The 25,890-nt window shown below is 40.3% G+C and overlaps 1 protein-coding gene across 2 annotated transcripts in view; it reads left to right on the forward strand.

The window, feature by feature from the left end:
- The window catches only part of top2b (DNA topoisomerase II beta), a 135,554-nt gene that overhangs the window by 32,169 nt on the left and 77,495 nt on the right, over positions 1 to 25,890 (forward strand). For both annotated transcript variants that reach the window (XM_077742744.1, XM_077742745.1), the window contains exons 9-14: positions 2,751 to 2,852; positions 2,937 to 3,074; positions 14,227 to 14,365; positions 17,687 to 17,844; positions 24,712 to 24,837; positions 24,934 to 25,044. In XM_077742744.1, coding sequence (XP_077598870.1) covers positions 2,751 to 2,852; positions 2,937 to 3,074; positions 14,227 to 14,365; positions 17,687 to 17,844; positions 24,712 to 24,837; positions 24,934 to 25,044 — 774 coding nt within the window. The remainder of the gene's footprint in view (positions 1 to 2,750; positions 2,853 to 2,936; positions 3,075 to 14,226; positions 14,366 to 17,686; positions 17,845 to 24,711; positions 24,838 to 24,933; positions 25,045 to 25,890) is intronic.

Raw genomic sequence — 25,890 nt, forward strand, 5'->3', positions numbered from 1 at the left:
TCAGAATGCAGGTGTTATGTTGGTGCATACAAACAAATCAAATACAGTATATATACAGTAAAAAAACTGCAAATGTAATAAATGTAAACTTTTATTCAGAAAACTCAGAAATTCAAAAACATCATAGCAGACCGGATGGATCTTCCGCAGTTCTTTTGCGCGTAAGAAAAATTGTTATGAGGAGTTGTGAACGTTGTTTTTTTTTGGTCGGTGAAGAACCCTCAGCCGTCATATCCGAGAAGCCTTCAGTCTGCACCAACCGAGCCAGCCTGACAGCCTTATCGACGGCAGAGTGATGGATCTCGTTAGGCGTGAAACCCGCATAATCCTGAGTTATTTTGTCTGGCCACAATTTCCTCCAACTGGAGATGAGTGTGTGCTCTTTCATGTCCTTTAGAGCATTATGGATATTATTCAGGCACGTAACTATGCTGTAGTCTTTCCAGTATGCCTTCATACTGAAGGTCTCATCGGGCTCTTCGATGGAAGAGATGAGACCCTCCATTGTCGCCTTGGTGTAGAGGGCTTTGAAGGCCCTAATAACCCCCTGATCCATGGGCTGTATGACGGAAGTGGTGTTGGGGGGAAAGAACTCCACCTGCACCCCTTCATGGTGCAAATTAGCTGGATGACCTCCTGCACAGTCCATGAGGAGAACCACTTTGAAGGGCAGTCCCTTCTCAGCCAGGTAAAGCTTTACCTGTGGTACGAAAGAGTTAAAGAACCAATCAAGTGTGACGGCCTTGGTGATCCATGCCTTTTTGTTGGACATCCAGTACACTGGCAGTAGGGCTTTGTTCTTGTTCTTCAATGCGCGAGGATTCAGTGACCTGTGGATCAGGTTGGGCTTCAGCATGAATCCTGCTGCATTGCCACACAAGAGCAGAGTCACTCGATCCTTGTGGGCTTTGAAACCTGTCTTCTGAAGTTTGTCCTTGAAAAGAAATGTTCGGGATGGCATCCTCTTCCAGTAGAGTCCTGTTTCATCCATGTTGAAGACTTGCTCCGAGACATAGCCATTTTCTTCTATCATTTCCGGGAACACATCCTCAACATAATGCCTCGCTGCTGCTCCGTCTGCAGAGGCTGCATCTCCATACAACGACTTATTCTTAAGTCCGACTCGCCGCTTAAACCTCTCAGGCCAGCCCTTGCTGGCAGCGAAAGCCGTACGTGGTCGTGGGTTAGTCTGGTTTGAGGCACCGGGCAGAGGATCGTCGTCGCCGTCGTCTTCTTCCTCGTCTTGAACGTTGTTGCATAGCATCAAACAAAGATTTAGCCTTACTTCGAATCAAGTTTCCATCCAGGCTGATTTTCTTCGCCCTACAATTACGGATCCAAATAACCAGTGCATTTTCCATTCGCACCGTGGATTCATTAAGGCGACATTGTCGAGCTACGCTCGCGTAGCTATTTCCTGCTCTCAACCTGTCCAATAAACTCACTATTTCGGTAATTGTCAACATCTTTTGCTTTTTCTTCGGCTCACTAGATGCACGAAGGGATAGAGAGCGTTTGGGAGGCATCACAAAGGGCTTCACAAAACTTTTACGCTTAGCTTTAGCTTGGCGAGAAGCGTGCTGTATGCTAGCACGAGATAAGCGTGGACTGAAAATGGGCATCGGGAGAAGCTTGGGGTTCCGTGGGTGAATGTCGAGTATTCAATGAGCATTCAGCTGGCCAATCAGCTTGCGTTTATGCTTTGCGCATACGTGCATTCTTTATGTTTGAAAATTTTGTAAAATGATGCAATTACCAATTCTAATTGAATATTTTGTTTCCACATCTTGGAAAATGATGTAATTCATAATTTTAATTTCAAATTTTTAATTTTTTTTTTCCTGAAAAAAAATCCGCGAAGCTCTGAGTCTGCGGAGGCTGAGGCGCGAAGTAGCGAGGGAACACTGTATATGTTACCGTAGTTGGCAACCTGTTATGGATCAATATTGATCCATAAATAAGGCGCACCGAATTATAAGCATAATAGTCAGTTTTTGAAAAAATTGAAGGCTTTTAGGAGCGCCCTATAGTGAAGAAAATGGTCGTTATGTAAAATAATTATTTTACCTACACAGACCACAAAGGATCGTAAGTTCCATAGACGTCCTATATCCAAACCGAAAGCTAACTAAAAACCTACATCTAGATACAGTAATACCTTGAAATACGAGTTTAATGGCTTTCGGGACTAAGCTCATCTGTCAATTTACTTGTATTTCAATTCATTTTTTTTACCGGTGATCATAGATATCTTTATGAGAGGGAAATGCGGCAACAAAGACAGAGCCATGCTGTTCCCTTAAGCAGATTGTCGCAAACTCGGACCCCCGGACGGCCGCATCGTGAACAACCTTGGATGCACGTATCTCACATTTGTCTTGTATGAAAAAAAATCCTCGTATCTCAAATTTCTCCTATGTTGTGACACTGGTATGTCAAGGTATAACTACACATTTTTTTAAAGCAATGAAACAAACAAATAAGAAAATAAGAAATATGCAATATTTCTCTTCAGTATCCAGATCGTTATGCACAGATATAATTGAGTTCACTGTTGTTTTGTATGATGTTCACGTTAGGGACAGTCTTTGGGGCAGGGGGTCCAGGTGCACCCAAACCCTGCACTCAAGGAAGCCATGTTTACAGGCAAATGGGTCGTTGGTGGGCGAGCGGTCAAATGTAAACTACAGTACAGTGTGTTGAAATATTGCTGTCAGAAACTCACAATTTATTGAAATGTTCTCTTCCAGGGTGGTAGGCATGTAGACTATGTGGTAGATCAAATTGTTTCCAAACTAATTGAAGTGGTGAAGAAAAAGAACAAGGCAGGAGTGTCTGTCAAACCTTTCCAGGTATGATGGTACATGATTTTAAGATAAATGTTCTATTTGTCACTTCTGATAATAATCCTAACAGATATGTTCCTCTTGGTGCAGGTTAAGAACCATGTTTGGGTATTTGTTAATGCCCTGATTGAAAATCCCAGCTTTGACTCCCAGACAAAAGAAAACATGACCCTGCAAACAAAAAGCTTTGGTTCCAAATGCCTTCTCTCTGAAAAGTTCATCAAGGCTGTAAGTTCATTTACAAATTGCTCTCAACTTCTTAATTAATGGACTATTTTCTACATAATTTCAGCCTCACTGGGTGAGTGTCTGTCCCTAATGGTTTTGAACAAAAAATATTTGCAGAGCTGCCAACCTCCATCGACCCCATTTCAGGAGTGCCCTTGTCCCATTTCTGGAGTTTTCTTGGGTGAATGCGATTCACGCAAAATCGATATCAAATTTTAAAAAAAAGTAAGGCAATTAAAATCAATCTGTTATCATCATGTTTTCTGCAATCCTTATAAAGCGTGATTTATGGGTGTTTGAGTGTGTGTTTGTTAAGATTATCTCGCTATCTTTGTCCAAACTGTGCAACGTAGAGATTTTTAGATTTTTTTTATGGTGGCCAGAAACGGTGTTTAAATTTCTTTACCTTCTCTAAGTATGTAAACTCAATGTTTTTTGTGAAAGCTGTAAGCAGAGTTAATTTATGAATCATTGTATTTACATGATGTGCCCTAAGCGCACCACATGGCTGATTGGTCTTAACTTAAGATGCAGTGGCGGTCCGTGAATTTTCTAGCGATGCCTTCAGCTATGTCTGAATCAATCCAACCCTCAAAAACTATTTTATGGCTATAAAACCATTTATCCTATTATTTAGGAATATCACCATATTTTACTCACCAAAAATATTTTTTACCTGTACACAATATCCATCTTCCTTTCGTTCCTCCTTCTTTTCTATCGCCATCAAAGCAAATGCTGAAAGTGGAGCATTTCCTGTCGTATTTCTGGCAAACATTTGGTGAAACCGATTACGTATCCCTGCGCCTGCGAGAAGGCAATGACATATCCTTACGCCTGCGAAAAGGCCTTGGTGTCACCAAATCGAATTCTGAATGGTTAAAGTAACTTATTGACGCTTGTTTAATGCAGCAGAGCCTGCACAACTGATTGTGAAGGCCTTAAGGCAGATTTCTGATGAGAACACATCTGGAAGCAGTGCAACCAGGGAGAAAAGCAATGAAAGGAAGTTAACAGGCAATTTGGAATTATTTAGTATTTAGTAATTATTTAAGTATTCATGGACAAAATAATAATTAACATCAGTCTGTGAGTCAGATATTTTTAAGGCCAGCAGAGAAGGCCCTGAAGGCACACCACTAGTAGGATGCCTCTCCACGTCATTTTCGGAACATTTTCCGGCAACGAGCTTCCCGGTGTTCCCTGAAAAACTTTTTTTCCTCTGTCCTTACGGGTAGACACGATGCCGCCGGCTGCACCGGCCCAATTCAGCTGCAAGGTACGACGCCTTTCGGCATCATCCACAAACGCCAACCTCGGGAAGAATTTCCGCAAGCGAGTCTACAGGTACTCCCCGGAACACTTGACGTGACCGGAGCTATAAAACATACACCCATCCATAAATCACGCTCCATCTATTCTCTGATCCTTATAGAGCGTGATTTATAGATGGAAGTGTGCTTGTGTGCACCTGGAAGCTTGCTGGCGGAAACTCCCCAGAAAACGACGCTTTCAAATGACACTTTCAATTGACGCTTTCAAATGACGCGGAAAGGCGTCCCACCACACAGCTACACCAGGTCAGCGTGTCCATCACCATCGCGTCTCGCCGAGTCCCTCCGGCACGACAGTAAAAAAAAGGGTTTCGGGAGCAGGAATAGATAAAGCATGATTTATGGACGGATTGATGTTTTAGGTTAACATTCTCACGCTACTTTTTTCGAAACCCTGCACCAGAGAGAGTTGACATGGTGGCCAGAAACGGCAGTTGGACCAAAACCAAGGAATCGTCGCGAATTGACATAATGCTGGCCAGAAACGGTGATTGAATTTCTTTACCTTCTTAAGTGTGTAAACTCAAGCTTTGAGCATTTGCAAGTATTGCCGATTGCTCATCTCTTGTGGTGCGTTTAAGCATTACAATCTGTTACAATTCCTAAAATCCATACTTTCTTCAGAGCACACTGGAGTGCCTCCGTTAAGTTATTTCCGCTTGAAGTTAGTTGCATGAAGTACGCAACAGCACTGCTATAGTGTGAATATTTATTTTAGTCAGATATTCACTTTGGTTTATAACTTTGGTTTTATCAAAAATAACACCCAAACATTGCTTAAATAGGTAAAATTCATCAGTCTTTCTTTTGGTATTGACCGTCACTTTTCCATACTTATTCCTAAAGGGCATACTCTTGCTTCTGTATATATTATACATTCCTTTTGTGCATACTTCGGGTTCGGTGGAGCCTCTGCCACGGAGGTCAAGACACATCGACTCATCATGTCTTTTCACGATAACATGCCCCGCTTGACCATCACTGGCTGTAGGTGATCATGTGACATTGCTTGGTCAATCATTGCTGTGAGGAATTAAGATATCTTGAGATTTTCAAAAATCAAATTTTATTTTACACTAAATTCGAGTTCCTTTTCCAGTTACTACCAACTAAATGTGACATCTAACTTATTATATTTTTGCGCAATGGCGACAGTACCATACCAATATCCATTGAGAGTGCAGTTTTATTCTTGCTCTAAGCTTATTTGACTGACCGACAGGTCAATGTTCCCTCTAATTGTTCATTTTTCTGAGAATACAGACGATATCCCTGAGCTACACAGAGGACCAGTGTGCGCAACATCATAAATGCTTGCGATGGTCACAAAGCCAACCCCTAACCTTAACCCTATCTCACCTGCCAAAAGCAGGTTCATGGAGACTCCACATAATTAAACTAGTCATAGTAAAATTTAATGAATAATATCTATGAATCAAACATCTTAATAAATTACTCCAGAATAGTCATACCTTGAGATAAGAGCTTAATGCGTTCCGAGATTGAGCTCGTATTTCAATTTACTCGTACCTCAAATCAATGTTTTCCATAGAAATGAACTATATTCGAATTAATTTGTTCCAACCCTAAAAACAACCCAACAAAAAACAGGTTATTACAATGGAAAAACATTTTTATTGGTTGTAATTGGATGGGATAACTTTATTCATCCCGTATTTGGGAAATTTCATTGTGACAGTAGCAAGAAAGGGGGTGCAGATACAGAAAAAAAAGCACAAAGTTACACGTTAGACAGTACAACAGAAGAACAACAAGGCAAAAGCACAAAGTACAAAGAAAAGCAAAGTATATGGGATCATTAAGAATCACCAAATCAAATCTTTAATACAGAACAACTGCAAAAACGGATACAGACTCAAGAAAAAAGACATTGTAAAGTTGGATAAAACTTCCATCTTATTCCATGATGGAATGGTTGGTCTGAAGCGTTGTTTCTTCTCCCGGCACTTTTGTCCAGCTCCGAATTTCCAGCGGTATTGAGGTGTTGCTCTTTCTGCTGTGTATTGTAACAGCTAGTCACATGTTTATGACAGCGTAGGCATGGCTGAATGGTTCCAAAAAAGAAGTAGCAGAAAGAAGCCAGGCTAACAGAAGAAAGAAAGTTTGAAAAAACATTAAAGTAAAAAGTATAAAGTACAAAGTAAAGTAAAAGGGAATCTATTAAGAAATATTAAAATGTAATTAAAAAAAAGATAGAAAGGCTGTAAAAATCAAAAACAAATAGAGGTGGACAGAGCTACGCCATTGTTTTCCACGTGACGGCGCCATCTTGGAAAAAATTCACCATATACTAACAGAGTAACAAATAATTAGTGGTCATGATGTTTAATAATACAATTGGATTGGATTGGAATCGGATAACTTTATTCATCCCGTATTCGGGAAATTCTGTTGTCACCGCAAGAGGGTGCAGATGCAGAAATAGGAAAAGGCATTTTAGACATAAATAGATAGGTAATAAGTAAGTTAATAAATAAATACATGAATAAATATATAAATAAATAAGCGTGTTGCTGATATATGTGTATATATATATATATATATATATATATATATATATATATATATATATATATATATGTGTGTGTGTGTGTGTGTGTGTGTGTGTGTGTGTGTGTGTGTGTGTGTGTGTGTGTGTGTGTGTGTGTGTGTGTGCGTGCGTGCGTGCGTGCGTGCGTGCGTGCGTGCGTGCGTGCGTGCGTGCGTGCGTACGTACGTACGTACGTACGTACATACATACATACATATATATGTGTGTGTATGTATATGAAAAGATTGCAGGTATTTGTTGAACTTAAGACATAATTTTCAGTTAATAATAATCGGACATAGGCCCTGTCGTCATCATCAACAACAAAAGCCTACTTGTCATCACACCCAGAAACTGGAAAAATTGGTAGTGTTTCTCCCTAAGGTGGCTTTACTCGGCAAAAGAGAGTGATAGTTACGGACTCATAATTTGGCATTCTGCCTCGCATCCACGCACCGAGCAGGTCACGTCTCACTGTCTTTCACTTGCTTTCAGTCAGCCAGTAGGAGGCCGATCACCACCCAAACATCTATTCATGTTACCTCAGAAGGGAATGTGTGTTGTGTTACCGCAAATTTAGAGTTCTAATGGATGTGGGGAAAAAAAGCTTCTGATCTGCCAGTCGACATCCAGCTAGGGATAAGTGATATGCAATGTGATGCAGGTTTGAAGAGCAAATTTGCCTCTGTAGGTCCGGACACATCTACTTCCAGGGTACACCAAATTATCAACCTTGGCTGCTTAAATCTGCATATTTAGAACAACCTACATTTGTGAACTAATTCTCTCATTAATGAATATCAATAAGACAATGCATTCAAGTCTCACACACGAACACTTAAATTACATTCTGTAAGTGACAGTGCTACGACTCCCCCTGGTGGTAAGTTATACCAGGGAGTTGCAACTACCACAGCAGAAAAAAACCCAGCCAATGAGGAGACAGTCACACAAGGCAATTAACATTAAATGATAATTTATTAACAACAAAGTCCACAGAAAACCAGGACTACGGGACAACATAGGGGAAGCTAAAGATACTAAAGTGGCACCCTTAAATTAAAAAGGTACCCCCCCCCCCCCAGAAAGATGTTTAAATCAACACCCCCAAAATACAGGAAATACGGCCTTAAGGTGCTGATAGGTTCACCAATAAGTATTCCCAAGTTCACCTTTCAATAACAGAGGCATTTGAGATTATATCCTTTTATTCTTGCAAGAGAATCGATCCACACGCGCCTCCGGTCAGATGATTCTGAAGACCCCGGATTTTCTTTTGCTAATATATTCGTAAGATTTAAACAACATGCATAACAGAAGTCTAAACATTATTTATATCAAATCATAACAATTTGTCTCAGTTCTCAAAACTATTGTAGGTCTGTCGAATCTTCCCTAGAGAAAATTGATGCGGACCGTCTTGAAAAGCCACATTTCCCATGAGCTTGTTGTTAACCGTCTTCAGAGTCTGATGCTTCCCAAAACAATTTACCGTTCTCTTGCTGTGAACCTTAGTCTCGAGAAGTCCAGGTGTGAAGGAGAATTGACTTTCAAAGGTCTTTTTGGTTAACTTTGGAGCGACCATTTCTTTTGCAAGAGATGTATTAAAATGGCTTGTATTAATGTCACATTTATATCAATGATGAACCTAACATTCCTAATAAGCAAAGCGTTCATATATGTAATGTTTAATATCCAAAATAAGGCAAAACATTCTTCATTGCAAGCACATATATATAATGATTATATTTCAAGCAAATTTATGATGATAAACCTAACAGGTGCCACTATCAGAACTGATGGAATAAAAGTCTAGACACATGTCAGACAGTCGAGCCCAGAACTGCAAAATAGGAGGGTTTAAATAAGGGCAGGATGTTGACCTTGATTGGAGGAGGGATGAGTTGAAGTCATCACAGCTGTTTTGGCCTGGACAGGCTCTGCCATAGGGATGTAGCCACAGCTCCAGGCATCTGCAGGACAAAACCAAACACAAAAGCAACACAACCTACAACATAATGTATACCCATATACCCAGGCTGACAGCCGTAACATAGAGCTAGTTGGGATATGACACCCGATGTTGATGCACTTGTACAGGCCAAAAGATGCCAAATTTCAGGGGCAAAAAATGTCCAGACTAGACTAACGTTTTTGCAGACGCTGTTTCCATTAAAAGAATACAGCTCTGTGAAAATAAATACTTACTGTGGTGATTTAAAAAAAATGCAATTTAATGTTACCCTTTCTTCATAAGTCTCATTTAATCATAGTTCATTACTATAATTTTCAACTCCAGTTACTTCTTAAAGTTTGTGCAATTTTGTGAAATATTTTGTGAAAGTGTTCAAATTTCACAATGTTCTGCTTCTTCACACCCAAACAAACGGAAGGTTGGTTATTTATAGCTAAGTATGCTATACATCTACCTAGAGGTCATCATATGTGGCTGGTGATCTGAAAGTTTGACACCCCTGGTTTGGATGGTGAATGATTTGTCAGGATAGACGGGCCTCTTGTGGGAAAAGTAAATATGATCTCGTCTACCATGGCCACATTTGGAGACTCCTGTGAGCACTAAAGCATTCATTCATTTTCTGGACCGCTGAATTGGTGGCCAGCCAATCGCAGGGCACGAGGATACCCAACCATTTTCCCTCACACTCATACCTAAGGGCAATTTACTTTGTGGTTTTCGTCCTGGCTGTGGAACAGTGGATCAGCTCTACACCCTAAGCAAGATCCTTTGGGAGGGGGGCCATGTTTGTTCCCCCAACCAGTCTACATGTGCTTTGTGGACTTGGAGAAGGTGTCACCCTTGTCCCCCAGGCAGTTTTGTGGGGTGTACTCTGGGAGTATGAGGTTCCGGAACCCTTTTTGACTGGTGCCAGTCAGAGTGTTTTTTGCAGATAATGTGCTCTCGATGGAACGAGTGTGAAGCAATCAGGATGACAATCAGCACCTCCAAATCTGAGACCATGTTCGGAAAACAAGGCATATACTTTCCGGGTCAGGGATCAGGTCCTTCCCCAGGTAGAGGACTTCAAGTACCTTTGGGTCTTTTTCACGAGTGAGGGAAGAATGGAAAAGGAGATCGACAATTGGATCGGTGCAGCGTCTGCAGTGATGTGGACTCTGGACCGGTCTGTCGTGGAGAAGAAGAATCTGAGCCAAAAGGCAAGGCTTTTTGTTTAGCGGCCGATCTACAGTCCTACCCTTATATATGGTCACAAGCTTTCGGTCGTGACCGAAAGAAATAGATCCCGAAAACTAGCGACTGAAATGAGTCTCCTCCGCAGGATGTCTGGACTCTGTTAGAGTTAAAGAGCTGCTATTCCTCTGGATCGAAAAGAGCCATATGAGTTGGCATCTGATCAGGATGCACCCTAGACACTTCTCTGGGGCCAACCTCGGACACACTGGGGAGACTATGTTTCCTATGCCTTGGGATACTCCTGGATTGCTGGATCGAAAAGAGCAAGATGAGTTGGCATCTGATCAGGATGCACCCTAGACACTTCTCTGGGGCCAACCTCGGACACACTGGGTAGACTATGTTTCCTGTGCTTTGGGATACTCCTGGATGAGCTGGATGAAGTGGCTGGGGAGAGGGAAGTCTGCCAATATTTCAAAATTCACTGCAGTACGAATCACTGGAAATTCCATTTGAAAGATGGAGTCATGTGTTATGGAGGAAGGGATTAAGTGTTCTCTAAAGCTGTTGGGGAAGTATAATGGTAATGCTTTATTTAGCCAGCTATCCAACTTGTGTCGCACTTATCTCAGCTAACTGGGTAAACCTAAATCGATTGCCGATCGCTAGGGTGGTTATAAAAATGGAAGATATTAACATAGGACACTGCCAAATTAGATGAATATTTTCATAGTTTTTTTTTGTTTCCCTATTAACGCTGCTGTACCTGCAACCCGACTTCACATAAAGCAGGAGAAGATGAGATGAAACATAAGCTTGATTTCAGTTATTGCTGCCAAAAGTGTCACAACCCATTGGTAGCTTCAGGGCATAATTACTTTTTCACAGAGGGCCAGAGAAGTTTGAAATTAGTTTCTGTCTTGGTAAATAAAACACTTCAAAAACTGCATTTTCTGTTTCCTTGGGTGGTCTCTTTGTCATACTAAAATTGGTGTGATCATCTGTCTGATAAATATGCAAGAAATCAGGAAGGGGGGCAAATGTTTTTTTAGAGCACTGTTCCTGTCAACCTTGGCCAATTGCTCCACTTATTAATGATTGCAATTCCCCTTATTAAGCAATAATAAATCATACAAATGCATAGTGGCACATATTTGCTCACACAGGGCACACTTAAAAGTAACATTTTCCTCAAAGTGAACATAGTGCCCAATCCGTCGGTGCTCATTTTGTATGGACTAAATTCAATATTCTGTGGATGTCTCTGTATGGCAGCTGTATGGTCTTATTACATCGCGTGCTGACGCGCTGTGTGAAAGGAGAACGCGTGCGTGCATATCATAATTAAATCTCGACAATATTAGCAGTCGACGATGATGTTTTTATCTGCTACCAGTGACTGATAAAATCCTGAAATGAGATTAGAAATGAGATCAGTTTTACAGAATACATACTTTAAAAATCCTTACATAAGTTGTTATACACCGTTCAGAAATTTAAATTATCGAAAAACTTATAAAATATGGGAAAAACATACAGTGGCACCTCGAGATACAAGCTCAATGCATTCCAGGACTGAGCTCGCATGTCGATTTACTCATATCTCATATGAACATTTTCCATTGAAATGAACTGAAACAAATGAATTAGTTCCAACACCAAAAACAGGACAGATTGGATTTCAAAAACATTTTTATTTGTTTTAATTTGCCATCTATTAACAGAGTAACAAATAACTATTGGTTATGATATATAATAATACTAAAATTAGATGGATTTTGTGGATGGGAAAGAGAGGGCCAGAAAGATTTGTCTCGTATCTAAGATAAGATAGATATTTGCTCAAAATTTTACTCGTATCTCAAATTGTTCGTATGTCGGGCAACTCATATTTCGAGGTATTGCTGTGTAATTGACAGGTATGAAACCATCTTTGTACAAAATATGAAACAGCGGCCACAACTCCCCATCACCATGTTCTTTCTGCGCCAGAAACTTCTCGCAGAAGCTCCTACTCCCCCACAGCGCCTCCTAAAGATAATATCGAAGATAACTAGTTTTTGTTTGTATTTAAATGAAGCTTAAAATAACTACCATATTTTCACACCTATAAAACGCACCGTTTGAAAGGGCGCAGTATCATTTTCGAGTGTATTTTCAGTTTTTTGTCAGTACAATGGGCGCTTCATCAGAAAGGGCGCTAGCTTTACAGTAGGCCAGCCTATGTGATGCTTACCTCTCGTGTATGTTATGCTACCTGGCAGCGTCTTTTTTTAAAGACAGAATGAACAAAACTAAGTTTGATAATGCTTTATTGAGGTCAAAGGTTCACTCTGACATAAAGAATTTGGCCTGCATCATGCTAGGCTCCACTGTCAGTCAGAGTTTGTATTCCGGGATTCCAGCTTTGTACAACAGTGCTGGCCGACATTTGAGCCCAGTCATCCACAATCCATTGTAACTCGCAACATGCATCACTCCCAAACCTTTGATTCTCCTCGCGGTTATATCGCCATCGACAATTCATCTCGTGCGATGCTGCCCACCCAAACTACAATGTTGGCCATCCGTTTGCAATCCGCTAGCAACCTGTCAGCTATCCGCTAGCAACCTGTTAGCAATCCGCTAGCAACCCATTAGCAATCCGCTAGCAAAGCTGTTAAATTGTTTTTGATCCATGGCTTCACTCCATTTTCCAAGTGTTCACACCAGCATTCTGTTGTCATTCACGTCAGGCCTTTCCTCTGTGCTGTTTCTTTGAGTATTGAGTGTTTTGTGGATTAAAAGTGCTGCGAGCACACTAAAGTCATATGCCTTGCCACTCCAGTCCTGGGATGTTTTGATTGGATTTACCGTAATGCTTGGAGCGCGCCGGGAGGCTATTTTTATGGTGAACGTACGCTGGGTTGATCGCAATAAGTAGCGTGCCGGTAAGAAATAAAACCAGGATATTGGATTGGAAAAACGTTTAATTGTTCTAATTCACTGTCTATTAGCAGAGTAAAAAATAACTAGTGGTTATGATGTTTAATAGTACTAAAATTAGACGGATTTCGCGGGGGATGGAGAGGGACTGAGAGAGACTTTGAACGGCAACACGCTCGTAACATACCATAAACAAATTTAAACAGATTGAATTACAATACAGACCCCTCAAAAATAAATTTAATCCAACCTTACACTAAACTTATTTATAATTTGGTTTTAAATGTTTATACCTTTCTTCTCCCAGGTTGGCTCTATTTTCCTCGCTTCCACCCTGACTTTCAGCTGCAGTTTTTAAAAGGAACCTATCGAAGGTTGTTTGCTGTTGTCTTCCCTTCAAAATATTCAGAAAACAATGCACACAATAGGATAACTCGGCCACTTTTCCATTTCCCTGGGAAGTAGTACTCCTCCCATATTGGGGAGCAAGCTCCGCCATTCTGCACAGATTTTTATTTGTTTTAATTCGCCATCTATTAACTGGGAAATAAATAACCTGGGAAGTAGTACTCCTCCCATATTGGGGAGCAAGCTCCGCCATTCTGCACAGATTTTTATTTGTTCTAATTCGCCATCTATTAACAGAGTAATAAATAACCGGTGGTTATAATGTTTAATAGTACTAAAATTAGACATATTTCGCGGTGGGGAGATAGCGAGGGACGAATAGAGGGACAGAGAGAGAAAGCGAGAGAGAGAGCCAAAGAGAGAGAGAGATTCTAATTTTGTTTTACATTTTTATACCTTTCTGCTCCGGCTCTATTTGACCCGCCCCCCCCTGACTGACTTTCAGCTGCAGCTAAAAGGAACCTATTGGGTTGTTTGCTTTTGTCCTCTCTTCAATATATTCAGAAAATGATGAACACAAATGTCTTTACAATAGGATAACGCACTACCACTCGCCAATGACAAGTAGTATATACTCTTGTCGTATTATCGAGCAAGCTCTGCCACTCAGCACTGACTAACAGGGAAAAAAAAACAGAAAAAAATGCAACACTATATATATAATTAAATTTCACTCGTATCTCAACTTGCTCGTATGTCGGGGCACTCGTATGTACTGTTTTATTGGTTGCTGATTGCTAACCGGAAAAAAAAACTTGATTTTATCTCTGTCATTCACAGGCAACTAATTGTGGGATTGTTGAGAGCATACTCAACTGGGTTAAGTTCAAAGCTCAGACACAGCTGAATAAAAAGTGTTCATCTGTAAAGCACAGCAAGATTAAAGGCATCCCCAAGCTAGATGATGCCAATGATGCTGGTGAGTTTCGAGTACAAATTTTTTTAATATATTAAATATTCCAATATTTTATCATTGCGTGCGTTTACATATATACACTTTGGTTGATTTCTGAGCATTTCGTGGGCTTTATTGCCTGCTGTGGGGAGATCTATCTTGTTCACTGAAATGTGCTGCATCATGAAAAATGGTGCTTTATGTTTGCCTACATGTAATTATGGAATATTTGCAGTGCCCATGTGGAGACTGAGATATACAAAACAAATTAAAAATTACCTTTGCATCACAATACATATTTTGTTGCTGTGATAATGGCCAAATGGTAGAAGAGCTAAATATTTACTGGTCCAAGACCAATTTTATTGTTTCGCTAGTGAAATACTTGGATTCTGCTTCACTGAGAACTGTGGTTGCAGTCTAAAAACTGGATGAGGTCTAATGAACAGATAGCATTTTGTGTGTGCTTGTTAACACAGTGTGAGGAGGAACACAACCAAAGTGGACATTTTTCTAAATCTTACTTAATTTTAATATCTCTTTATTTTTACGGCGTGAACATTACATATTATATTCAGGCCAAGCAATGCATGATACACATTGTGCTAGAAAAATAAAATAAAATCATGCCTTGTGTTTGGTGTGCCACTTCTTTAAAACAATATCGTTGGCTCGTGTTTCAACTAGAGGTCGACCTATTTAAAAAAAATTGCCTATTTAGTCAACAAAAGCCCTTAATGATACGAACTAATACCACTAATACTGAGTACTACTAATTCTAATCGATGTGTTTACAAAATTTAGCACGGTTAAAATTTTAAACAAAAATCATGTTTCCAAGGGATCATGACGCACTATTTATTACAACATTTAGTTTCTTAAATTCCCCCCAAAAATACAAAAAAATCAAAGTCATCTGAAAAATATAAGTGATTTTCGAAACATTTACAGTTGTGGTCAAAATTTACATACACTTTTGAAGAACATAACGTCATGGCTCTCTTGAGTTTCCAGTTTATTTCTACCACTCTGATAGAGTGATTGGAACTGATACATAGTCACAAAAATCATTCATGAATGTTGGTTCTTTTATAACTATTTTGGGTGAACAGAAAAAAGTGATCAAATCTGCTGGGTCAAAAATATACATACAGCTGCGCAAATATTTGGTAACATGTCTCTTGGCCATTTTCACTTCAATTAGGCGCTTTTGGTAGCCATCCACAAGCTACTGGCAAGCTTCTGGTTGACTCTTTAACCACTCCTCTTGACAGAATTGGCGCAGTTCAGTTAAATTTGATTGCTTTCTGACATGGACTTGTTTCTTCAGCATTTTCCACAATGGGGTTTAAGTCAGGACTGGGAAAAACCTTAATTCTAGCTTGATATAGCCATTCTTTTACCACTTTTGATGTGTTTGGGGTCGTTGACCTGTTGGAATACCCAACTGCGCCCAAGACTCAATCTTCGGGCTGATGACTTTAGGTTATATAGAAGAATTTGAAGGTATCATCCTTCTTCATTATACCATTTACTCTCTGTAAAGCACCAGTTCCATTGTGAGCAAAACAGCCCCACAGCATTATACTACCACCACCGTGCTTGACGGTAGGAATGGTGTACTTGGGGTTAAAGGTCTCACCTTTTCTCCTTCAAACATATTGCTGGGCATTGTGGCCAAACAACTTGATTTTTGTTTCGTCTGACCACAGAACTTTGCTCCAGAAGGTCTTATCTTTGTCCATGTAATCAGCAACAAATTTCAGTTGAGTCTTAAGGTGCCGCTTTTGGAGCAAGGGCATCTTGCACGGCAGCCTCTAAGTCCATGGAGATGCAAAACACGCTTGACTGTGGACACTGACACCTGTGTTCCAGCAGTTTCTAATTATTGGCAGATCAGCTTTTTTGTGATTCTCGGCTAAATCTTCACCCTCCTGACCAATTTTCTCTCAGCAGCAGGTGATAGCTTGATCGCGGCAGTGACCAAAACAGTGCTGTGCGCTTGTTTGCACTGTTGCTCTTGGGACCTGCAGTTGCTTTGAAATGGCTCCAAGTGACTTTCCTGACTTGTTCAAGTCAAGGATTCTCTTTTTCAGATCCATGCTGAGCTCATTTGGCTTTCCCATTGTAGCGTTTGTGGGCGTTTGCATCCCATGAGCCCTATTTAAATGGCCACCAGCAGTAGTCACTCATAATCTCTCACAAGAAATTAAGATTCCATGCTATGAAGCTCATTTCACCCAAAGCGTCACTTGCTTCAAACCATGAAAGGCTCCACTAGAATTTGGGCATCCAGCGCCAAATGGAGCCTATTTACACATTTGTCTCGAATTTTTTTTTTTTTATATGGGGTCCCCAATTCCCCAAATATTCCAGAAATCATGCACCAACGCACCCTGTCAAAACCCAAAGCGACTAACATAATCTATTTCTTAGCCAGATTTTGGAATTCGGAGAATTGCTCCTTTCCCCCTTATCTAAGCTTGTTATTGCCAATCGTTATCACTGTATCATTCAGGCATATTAACCCCATAATTGCAATGCTATGAATTTCAAGTTAAAGTTCTCTTAATTTGCATGCCCTCAAAGCAATAGAAAGCAACATCATTTGGTTTTATCAATTCATCAATGCTTATCCAATCTGTAATATCCTTAAAGTCATCAACATGACTAATTAGTGTTGCTCTATGTATATTTTTGACCCGGCATATTTGATCACTTTTTCTGTTAACCCATATTAAAGTCATAAAAGAACCAAACTTCATGAATGTTTTTGTGAGAAAGAAGTATCTGTTCCAATCAGAGAAAAATCAGAGTTGTAGAAATGACTGGAAACTCAAGAGAGCCATGACATAATGTTCTTCATGTATGTAAACTTTTGACCATAACTGTACATACATACACACATACCTACATACCCACATAAACACATACTCACATACACACATACACACATACACACATACACACATATTCACACATACCTACATACCCACATAAACACATACTCACATACACACATACACACATACACACATACACACATACACACATACACACATATTCACACATACACACATACACACATACACACATACACACATACACACATACACACATACACACATACACACATATTCACACATACACACATACACACATATTCACACATACACACATACTCACACATACACACATACGTACACGCATACACACACATACGTACACGCATACACACACATACGTACACGCATACACACACATCCAAGAAATTGCGGAAATAAAAGTTACTGGTATTTCGTGAATGCATACAATGACAATATTTTTTTCATATGACTATTAAAGGTGGCAAACACTCTTCAGAATGCACTCTCATCCTGACTGAGGGCGATTCAGCAAAATCTCTCGCTGTGTCTGGTCTTGGAGTAATCGGTCGTGATCGCTATGGTGTATTTCCACTAAGAGGAAAGATCCTAAATGTTCGAGAAGCAACCCACAAGCAGGTATGCATTTAAATGAATATAATTCTTCTTGAACATGCACCATATTTTGACACTTATAAATTGTACCGTCTGATAGGGCACAGTCTCAGTTGTGGGTATATTTATTATTTTTTCTGTCAATACGTAGTACAATTGAAAAGGCACTACCATGAGACTAGGGTAGCTAGCGTATGTTATGCTAGCCGCTAGTATATGTTATGCTAACTGCCAGTGTATGTTATGCTAGCTGCTAGTGTATGTTAGGCTAGCTGCTAACGTGTTTTTTAAAAGACAGCTCGAGCAAAACTAAGTTTGATGATGCTTCATTGAGGTACAAGGTACACTGATATACAGTGGTACCTCGACATATGATCGTAATCCGTTCCAAGACTGAGATCGTATGTCGAGCTTTCCGTAACTTGAGTGAACATTTCGCATTGAAATGAACTGAAAACAGATTAATTCGTTACAACCCTCTGAAAAAAAAAACGGGATATTAGATTGGAAAAATGTTTTAGTTCTTCTAATTCGCCATATATTGACAAAGTAATAAATAACGAGTGGTTTAATAGTCATAAAATGTGTTAAAAAGAAGTAAGATTAGACGTATTTCGTGGAAGGTAGAGACATACACAGGGGGTGGACTTTATCTACAGCGCTCGTAAACGAACGGACAAATTTAAATTACCTTGGATAAATATAAACAGATACTCAACGTTTAATGTAACTTCACACAAAACTGAAATGCAATTTTGTTTTAATCTTTTTTCTACCCTAGTTTTACGGGTTGACCCCACCCGGACGTTTTGCCAGAGTCTTCCAAACGAACGCAAAATATTTCGATAATGACGCACACAAATGTCATCACAATATGCGTAATCCAAGCTTTAGAATTAGCGTGCCACATAAGGCTTTCTTGATGTTGTGTTTCTTCAAAGCATGCGGGTTCTCCGCATTGTACACCAGTAGCGGCTTAATTTTACGGTCACGGCTGGCATTAGCACACAAAGCTAGAGTTAAGCAGTCCTTCATTGGTTTATGCCCCGGTAATGCCTTTTCCTCTGCCACGATGAATGTCCGCCTGGGTTTCGTCGCTGTTGAACATTTGCTGGGGGATGTAACTTTCCTGTGTGATAATCGAGGCAAATGTCTTTATAAATTCCACCGCAGCTTTCAAATTGGAACTAGCCGCTTCCCCGTGTCTGAATACCGAGTGTATTCCAGATCTATTTTAAATTTTTTAGAACCAGCCATGATTTGCTTTAAAGAGTTCTGAAGGTGTTGAAGACTCTCCTTTCGTTGTTATGAAATCTGTGTAAATTCCGCTGGCTTTTTCACATAGGGTTGACTCAGTCACGCTATCTCCTGCTAACTGTTTCTTTTATTCACAATAAAAGAAGGCTCTCCATCTCGTCGTGAATGTCACTGCGCCGGTGGGAAATTATAGTTAGTCCTCTTCTCTTTAATTGCGTATGGTTGACAGATTCCTCTCATAGCAAGCTTGGTAACAAGTACCCCACTCTCATATTTTTAATGATTTCGCGCTTCATGTCGATTGTCAACAGTCGCGTTTTCTTTGCAAAACTCTGCCGATCCATAGTTATTTACTTTGTATGTAAATGTAGGCCAACGTGGGGGGAAAAAACGGGTGAGGAAATGCAAAGTCCGCCCAATGTTCGTAGAGATATTTTATACACGAAAGCGATGCAAAAAAGATGCTCGGTCACATCTCGAAATTTCGATCGTATCTCGGGTGAACTATTCGATCGAAATTTTCGTGGTACCTCGAGTATGTCGTACCACGAGCATATCGTACCACAAGCATTTTAGTCACCGTTGTGACTTCCGGGAACTTGATTACAATTTTGACGAAAGCTCGAACAACAATGCTGGCTGGCACTTGAGCTCAGTTATGCACAATCCACTGTAACTAGCGACATGCATCACTCCCAAGCCTTTGATTCTCCCCGCTGATATAGTGGCGTCGACAATTCATTCCGAAGTGTCGCGTAACTCGTGCAGTCAAGCATTCACACCCATATTCTGTGGTCATTCACTTCAGGTATTTCATCTGTATAGCTCTAATATGCTCTTTCTTTGAGTCTTGAGTGTTTTTGAGGGTTAAAAACGCTGCGACCCCACATAAGTCAGATTCCTTGCCACTCCCCTGGGGTATTTTGAATGAATTTACCGTAATGCTTGAAATGTGTGGGAGAGGCTATTTTTAGGGTGAATGTCTGCTGGGTTGATTGCAACAAGTACTGTGCTGGCAAGGAACAAAACCAGTTACTCAAGCTGTCAGCGCCATACAAAAATTGAATTTAGTGCAGCGACAAGGCGTACCGACCGATTGGGCGCATCGACCATTTTAGAGAAAATCTTCGACTTTTATGTGTGAAAATACGGTAGTTTGAACTTTCGTCAAAGCTGAAATCTCTATTACAAACCCCACGGCAACAACTCTTACCCTGACAATGGGATGGGATCCTGCATTGTTAGCGAACTCTTTCACCTGGCCGAACTGTTTATGTACTATATCGAAAATGAGGACAGATTTGTAGATGTTTGAATGCTTTGACTTATATTATCACGAATACAGTGAGGACCTCTGAATGATTCAATGTCGACTGCTGGTAATAAAAAGAATCCACCTTTGTATTCATGTCTCTGCATTCATGTCACCTGTTTTGTGATAGTGTCAGGGTTCTGGTTAAAGTGCAGAGAGCATCATGAAGACCAAGGAACACACCAACCCGGATTTAGATTGAAAAAATATTTACCAAGCTTTAAACACCTCAAGGAGCACTGTGAAAGCAATCCAATACTGCTTTGTTTTCGATTGGTGACAACATAGTCATAGCCATGAAATAATTTACAGTGTACACTTCCTTATACAAAACTAAATTTGTACAAAAATAGAAACAGCAGTCACAACTCATCACCATGTATGTTCCTTGTGCGCCGAAAACCTGCAGAAGCTCTCCCTGCTGCCACTACAACGCCTCCTAAAGATTTTACTTGAATTGGAATTGATAGCTTTATTGTAATTGTACAAGTTGAAGGATTCAGGTTAGGCTGCCTACCGACTCACCATTGACGACGTCCGGAAACATTGTGAAAATGAAAACAATAGGTTGGGAAAGGTGAAAAAGACGTGGCCTTTTAATCCTCTTCAAACGTAGAAGAGTGAGAGGCACAAAAAAAAGTAACACGTTAAAATCATTAAGCTTGCCCACACAAAAAGGGACACTGGACACCATGTAAGGCAGATGTCTAAAACTGATTCCACAAAGGGCCGCAGTGGGTCCTGGTCTTAGTTACGACCAATCCAGTGTCGACAGATTAACCAATGAGGGGTCTTTTAAAATAAGTAGCACGCTGCAATCAACTGATTACACTTGCAAAAGGTTTTCGCTTTTGAATGAAAACCTGCACCCATGTGGCCCTTTGAGGACCAGTTTGAGAACGCTCATTTAAGGTATGGACATGGGATATGTGTCAAGAGATAAAGGCAGTCACAGCAACATGTATTTTTTTCTTTTACAAAGAAAGGACTACAGTTTTAGTCCAATCAATCAAATTCAGTCAAATGTTGAATTTGACACGCAGCGCTTGAGTGCTGTCTGTGCAGCAATTAAGCATGTAAAATTCCATTACAAGCAGGGCAAGTGGCAGGCAATATGTTATCCCAACATCTACCAGCCGTGGACAGTAAACGTAATATGCAATATTATGCACCTCACACTGTATTCCATAGACAGTTTTGATAACTGCAGAAGGCAGTGGAATCTGTGGGATATTCTGCATTCAGGGATGCCCGGGGGTACTTATTAATTGCTATTTACATTGATTGATGCGATGGGTTGGCTTTCTCCTATTATCTAATATTATTTAATAATAAATATAATCGGACATAGGCCCATGTCGTCATCATCAACAACAAAAGCTTACTTGTCATCACACCCAGAAACTGTGCATGACAAAATTGGTAGTGCTTCTTCATAAGGTGTGTTTACTCGGCAAAAGACCTAAATAAGTGATAGTTACGGATTCGTAATTTGGCATTTGATACTTCGCGTCACCCCCCCTCAAGCGGGTCACTTACCTCTCACTGTCTTTCCTTTACCTTCAGTCAGCCCGTAGGAGGCAGATCACCACCCAAACATCTATTCATATTACCTCAGAAGGGAATGTGTGTTGTGCTGCCACAAATTTAGAGTTCTGATGGATGTGGGGAAAAACTGTCCTTAAGCCTATATGTCCGTGCTTTGTGGGACCTATAGTGTTGGGTTCATCAATAATTATACTTGAGTATAATTATAAAACACTGCGGGGAGACATCTTATTCATTTATTGACATTTAATTAAATTGGTAAAAAGGTTATTGATTAATCCAACTCCGTAAGCAAAAACAAGATCTGCAACAATCATAACATATCAGGTATTCAATAATAACAATTGAGGGGAAACTAAAAACAAACTCCATTGGAATTTATACAAACAAGCCTTCATTTTAGGAAACAATTCCATAAAGAAGCGAAAAGGGCGTCACGGTGTAAGAACAATTTGCGAGTATTCCCGGAGCTGATTGATAGCCATCTGCTGGAATCAAGAGTCCTTCACGGCTCTTCATTGCAAACCCAGATCAACAGTCCTCGGAGCCCGGGGCTGGGTGAGATGTCAGGTCAATAGTCCTCTGAATAGGCCAAAACAAATAAACGTCCTCGGAGCCAGCTGCAGGGGGAAGTGTCCTTCGGTAACAGTTATACTGAGCGCACATATTAATATATACATATAATGATTCATGCTCACATTTATAATAGTATCCCCGAATAACCCCAACATATAGCGTCTGCCAGGGGGCAGCAGCTGGAACAGATTGTGACCAGGGGTATGGGTCCTCTATGATGCTCCTGGCTCTGCTGAGGTAACGAGGGCTGGCAATGTCTTCCAGTGAGGGCAGATAGCAGCCGACAATCCTTTGAGCAATGTTTCTGACTTTCTGCATGGCCTTTTTTCGCCGCCGTGCTTCCGGCATACCACACTGTGATGCAGTATGCCAGTATGCTCTCTACAGTGGTTCTATAGAAGGTTATCAGAAGCTTGGTATCCAAGTTGTTTCTCCTAAGTACTCTGAGGAAATGGAGTCGTTTCTGAGCCTTCTTCACCACTGCCGTGACAGCTTATCCGTGATGTGGATCCCCAGGAATTTGAAGGACTGGACCCTGTCTACACATATACATTTATGAGGAGTGGGGCCAGATCTGTGCTGTGTTTGGGAAAGTCCAGGATTATTTCTTTAGTTTAGTGGTGTTCGGTGTGAGATTGTTCACCGAGCACCACGAAGACAGTTTGTTGACCTCATCTCTGTAGGACGACTCATCCCCTCCTAAGATGAGTCCCACCACAGTGGTGTCATCAGCAAATTTAATGATGGTGTTAGACTGGTGGGTTGGTGTACAATCGTATGTGTACAGGAAGTACAGAAGAGGACTCAGTACACAGCCTTGAGGGGAGCCAGTGCTCAGTGTAATGGAGGAAGAGAGGTGGGGACCAAGTCTGACAAATTGTGGTCGGTTGGTCAAGAAGTTCTTTATCCAGCAGCAGATAGAAGAGGATAGTCCAAGGTGGGAGAGTTTGTCAGTTAGAAGGTCCGGTTTTATGGTGTTAAAGGCTGAGCTATAGTCAATGAAAAGCATCCTCACATAATTCCCATGGTGTTCCAGGTGGCTCAGTGCTGTATGTAGAGCAATGGCAATAGCATCCTCAGTGGACCTGTTTGCTCTATAAGTAAACTGGTCAGGGTCAACTGAGAGAGGGATTGTATTGCGTATATGGCGGGCTACCAACTTTTCAAAGCTCTTCATGATCACAGATTGTTGACGATTTACAGTGCTACTTTGAGATATGGGTTCAATGCTTTCGGGGACTGAACTTGTATGTCGATTTACTCTCATCTCAAATCAAAATGAACTGAAAAACAAATTACTTTGTTCCAACCTTTGGAAAAAACACCTACTAATAGAATATTGCAATGGAAAAACGTTTTTATTTGTTCTAATGTGCCATCTATTAACAGAATAACAAATAACTAGTGGTTATGATGTTTAATATTAAATAAAATAGACCAATTTAGCGGAGGGACAGAGAGAGAGAGAGAGAGAGAGAGAGAGAGAGAGAGAGAGAGAGAGAGAGAGAGAGAGAGACTTTTTGCATGGCAACGTGCTCGTACATAACAAACTATTTTGAATAAACTTGAATTACGATACAGACAGACTCAAAAATAAATGTAATACCTTATGCGTAACTTAATTCTAACTTTGTTTTAAAGAAGGTAAATAAAAAAAAACTCTTCTCCCAGGTTGGTTCTATTTGCCCCGGTTCCATTTAGACTTTCAGCTGCAGTTTTTAAAAGTAACCTATCGAGGGTTGTTTGCTTTTGTCTTCCCTTCAAAATATTCCAAAAATGATGCACACAAATGTCCTCACAACAAGATAACACATGACCACTTGCCAACGAGAAGTAATATACTCCTCTCGTATTGGCGCGCAAGCTCCGCCAACCGTGCACTATTCTGCACTGACTAACGGGAAGAAAAAAAACACTGAAATAATGCAACGCTCCACCCAGTGCTTGTAGAGACATTTGCACGAGGGATTTGCGACGAGAAAAACAGTTCCCATGTTGTTCTCAAAAGCAGCCTTTCACGTTATCCACACCTGGCTGTATGCTTGTATATCAAAATTTGTGTTTCAAGGTAAATATTTGATCGAAATTTTACTCATATCTCAAATTGCTCTTATGTCGAGGCAGTCTAGTCTAGGTATTTCTGCATTTGAATCAATGTTAATTTACTAGTTCCATGTTTATTTTGTTTCTTTTTACAGATAATGGAAAATGCTGAAATAAATAACATAATCAAAATCGTTGGGCTCCAATACAAGAAGAGTTATGATGACCCAGAGTCTCTGAGGAGTCTGCGCTATGGCAAAATCATGATAATGACAGATCAGGTGTCCAATCAAATTGATGTGTTCCCTTCCGGTTAAATTTCTTGTACTCCCGTTGTTAATGCAATTGTTGTGTTTCCTATTTCTTGTCTATTCTAGGATCAAGATGGGTCCCACATAAAAGGTCTCCTCATAAACTTTTTTCATCACAATTGGCCATCCTTGTTGAAACACACATTCCTAGAAGAATTCATCACACCCATTGTCAAAGTAAGGCTAATAACATCTATCATTATTGTCTTGAAGCGGAACAAACTAATACTTGTTTCATATATTCTTCTGTAAATAGTCTAAATTTATTTAAACGATCTTGTCATGGCCCTATTTTATGCTCAAACTATCATGTCATTAACTGATATGAACACAAAATACAGTGAATCTTGATTCCAGGGTTTGCCAAGTTTGTTATATTATTTCTTATTGTTGCGAGATATACATATAGAATATCACTGTTGTTGTATTATTTTTTGCTAAATATGTCAACACTAAACTTAGGGAAGCTACATTTTATTCTGTATTGTAAACAATAAACTATTTAAATCACTAGTTGAATAGAAATGGATGTTTAGTACATTTTAACTACATTTAGTTGTATAATCTTACTAACTAACTGCCTATTATTATTGATTGAGACTAAATTTATGTTTATGTTTATTGAAAATACGTATAAATTCAGTTAAAGAATATACATATTTATCTTCTCTCACTTTATCCGAATTCGGGGCAGCTGCTTCAGGAGGGGGCCCCAGACTTCCCTCTCCCCAGCCACTTCATCCAACTCTTCCAGGGGATCCCAAGGTATTCCCGGGCCAGCGGGGAGACATATCCAGTGCGTTCGAGGTCGGCCCAGTGGCCTCCTTTCGGTGGGAGGTGCCCGTAAAACTTAACGAGAGAAGCGTCTAGAGGGCATCCTGATCAGATCCCCGAGCCAACTTATCTGGGTAACTTCGATCCGGAGGATCCTGATGTGCTGATGAGGTTTGTGTGTCCCAGTGATTCTTGGAACTACGCTGCCTGGGGCTTTGTGTCCCGTGTAGGGTCACCCATGACAAACTG

This window comes from Stigmatopora nigra, chromosome 21 (genome assembly GCF_051989575.1).
Source record: "Stigmatopora nigra isolate UIUO_SnigA chromosome 21, RoL_Snig_1.1, whole genome shotgun sequence".
Classification (NCBI taxonomy): Eukaryota; Metazoa; Chordata; class Actinopteri; order Syngnathiformes; family Syngnathidae; genus Stigmatopora; species Stigmatopora nigra.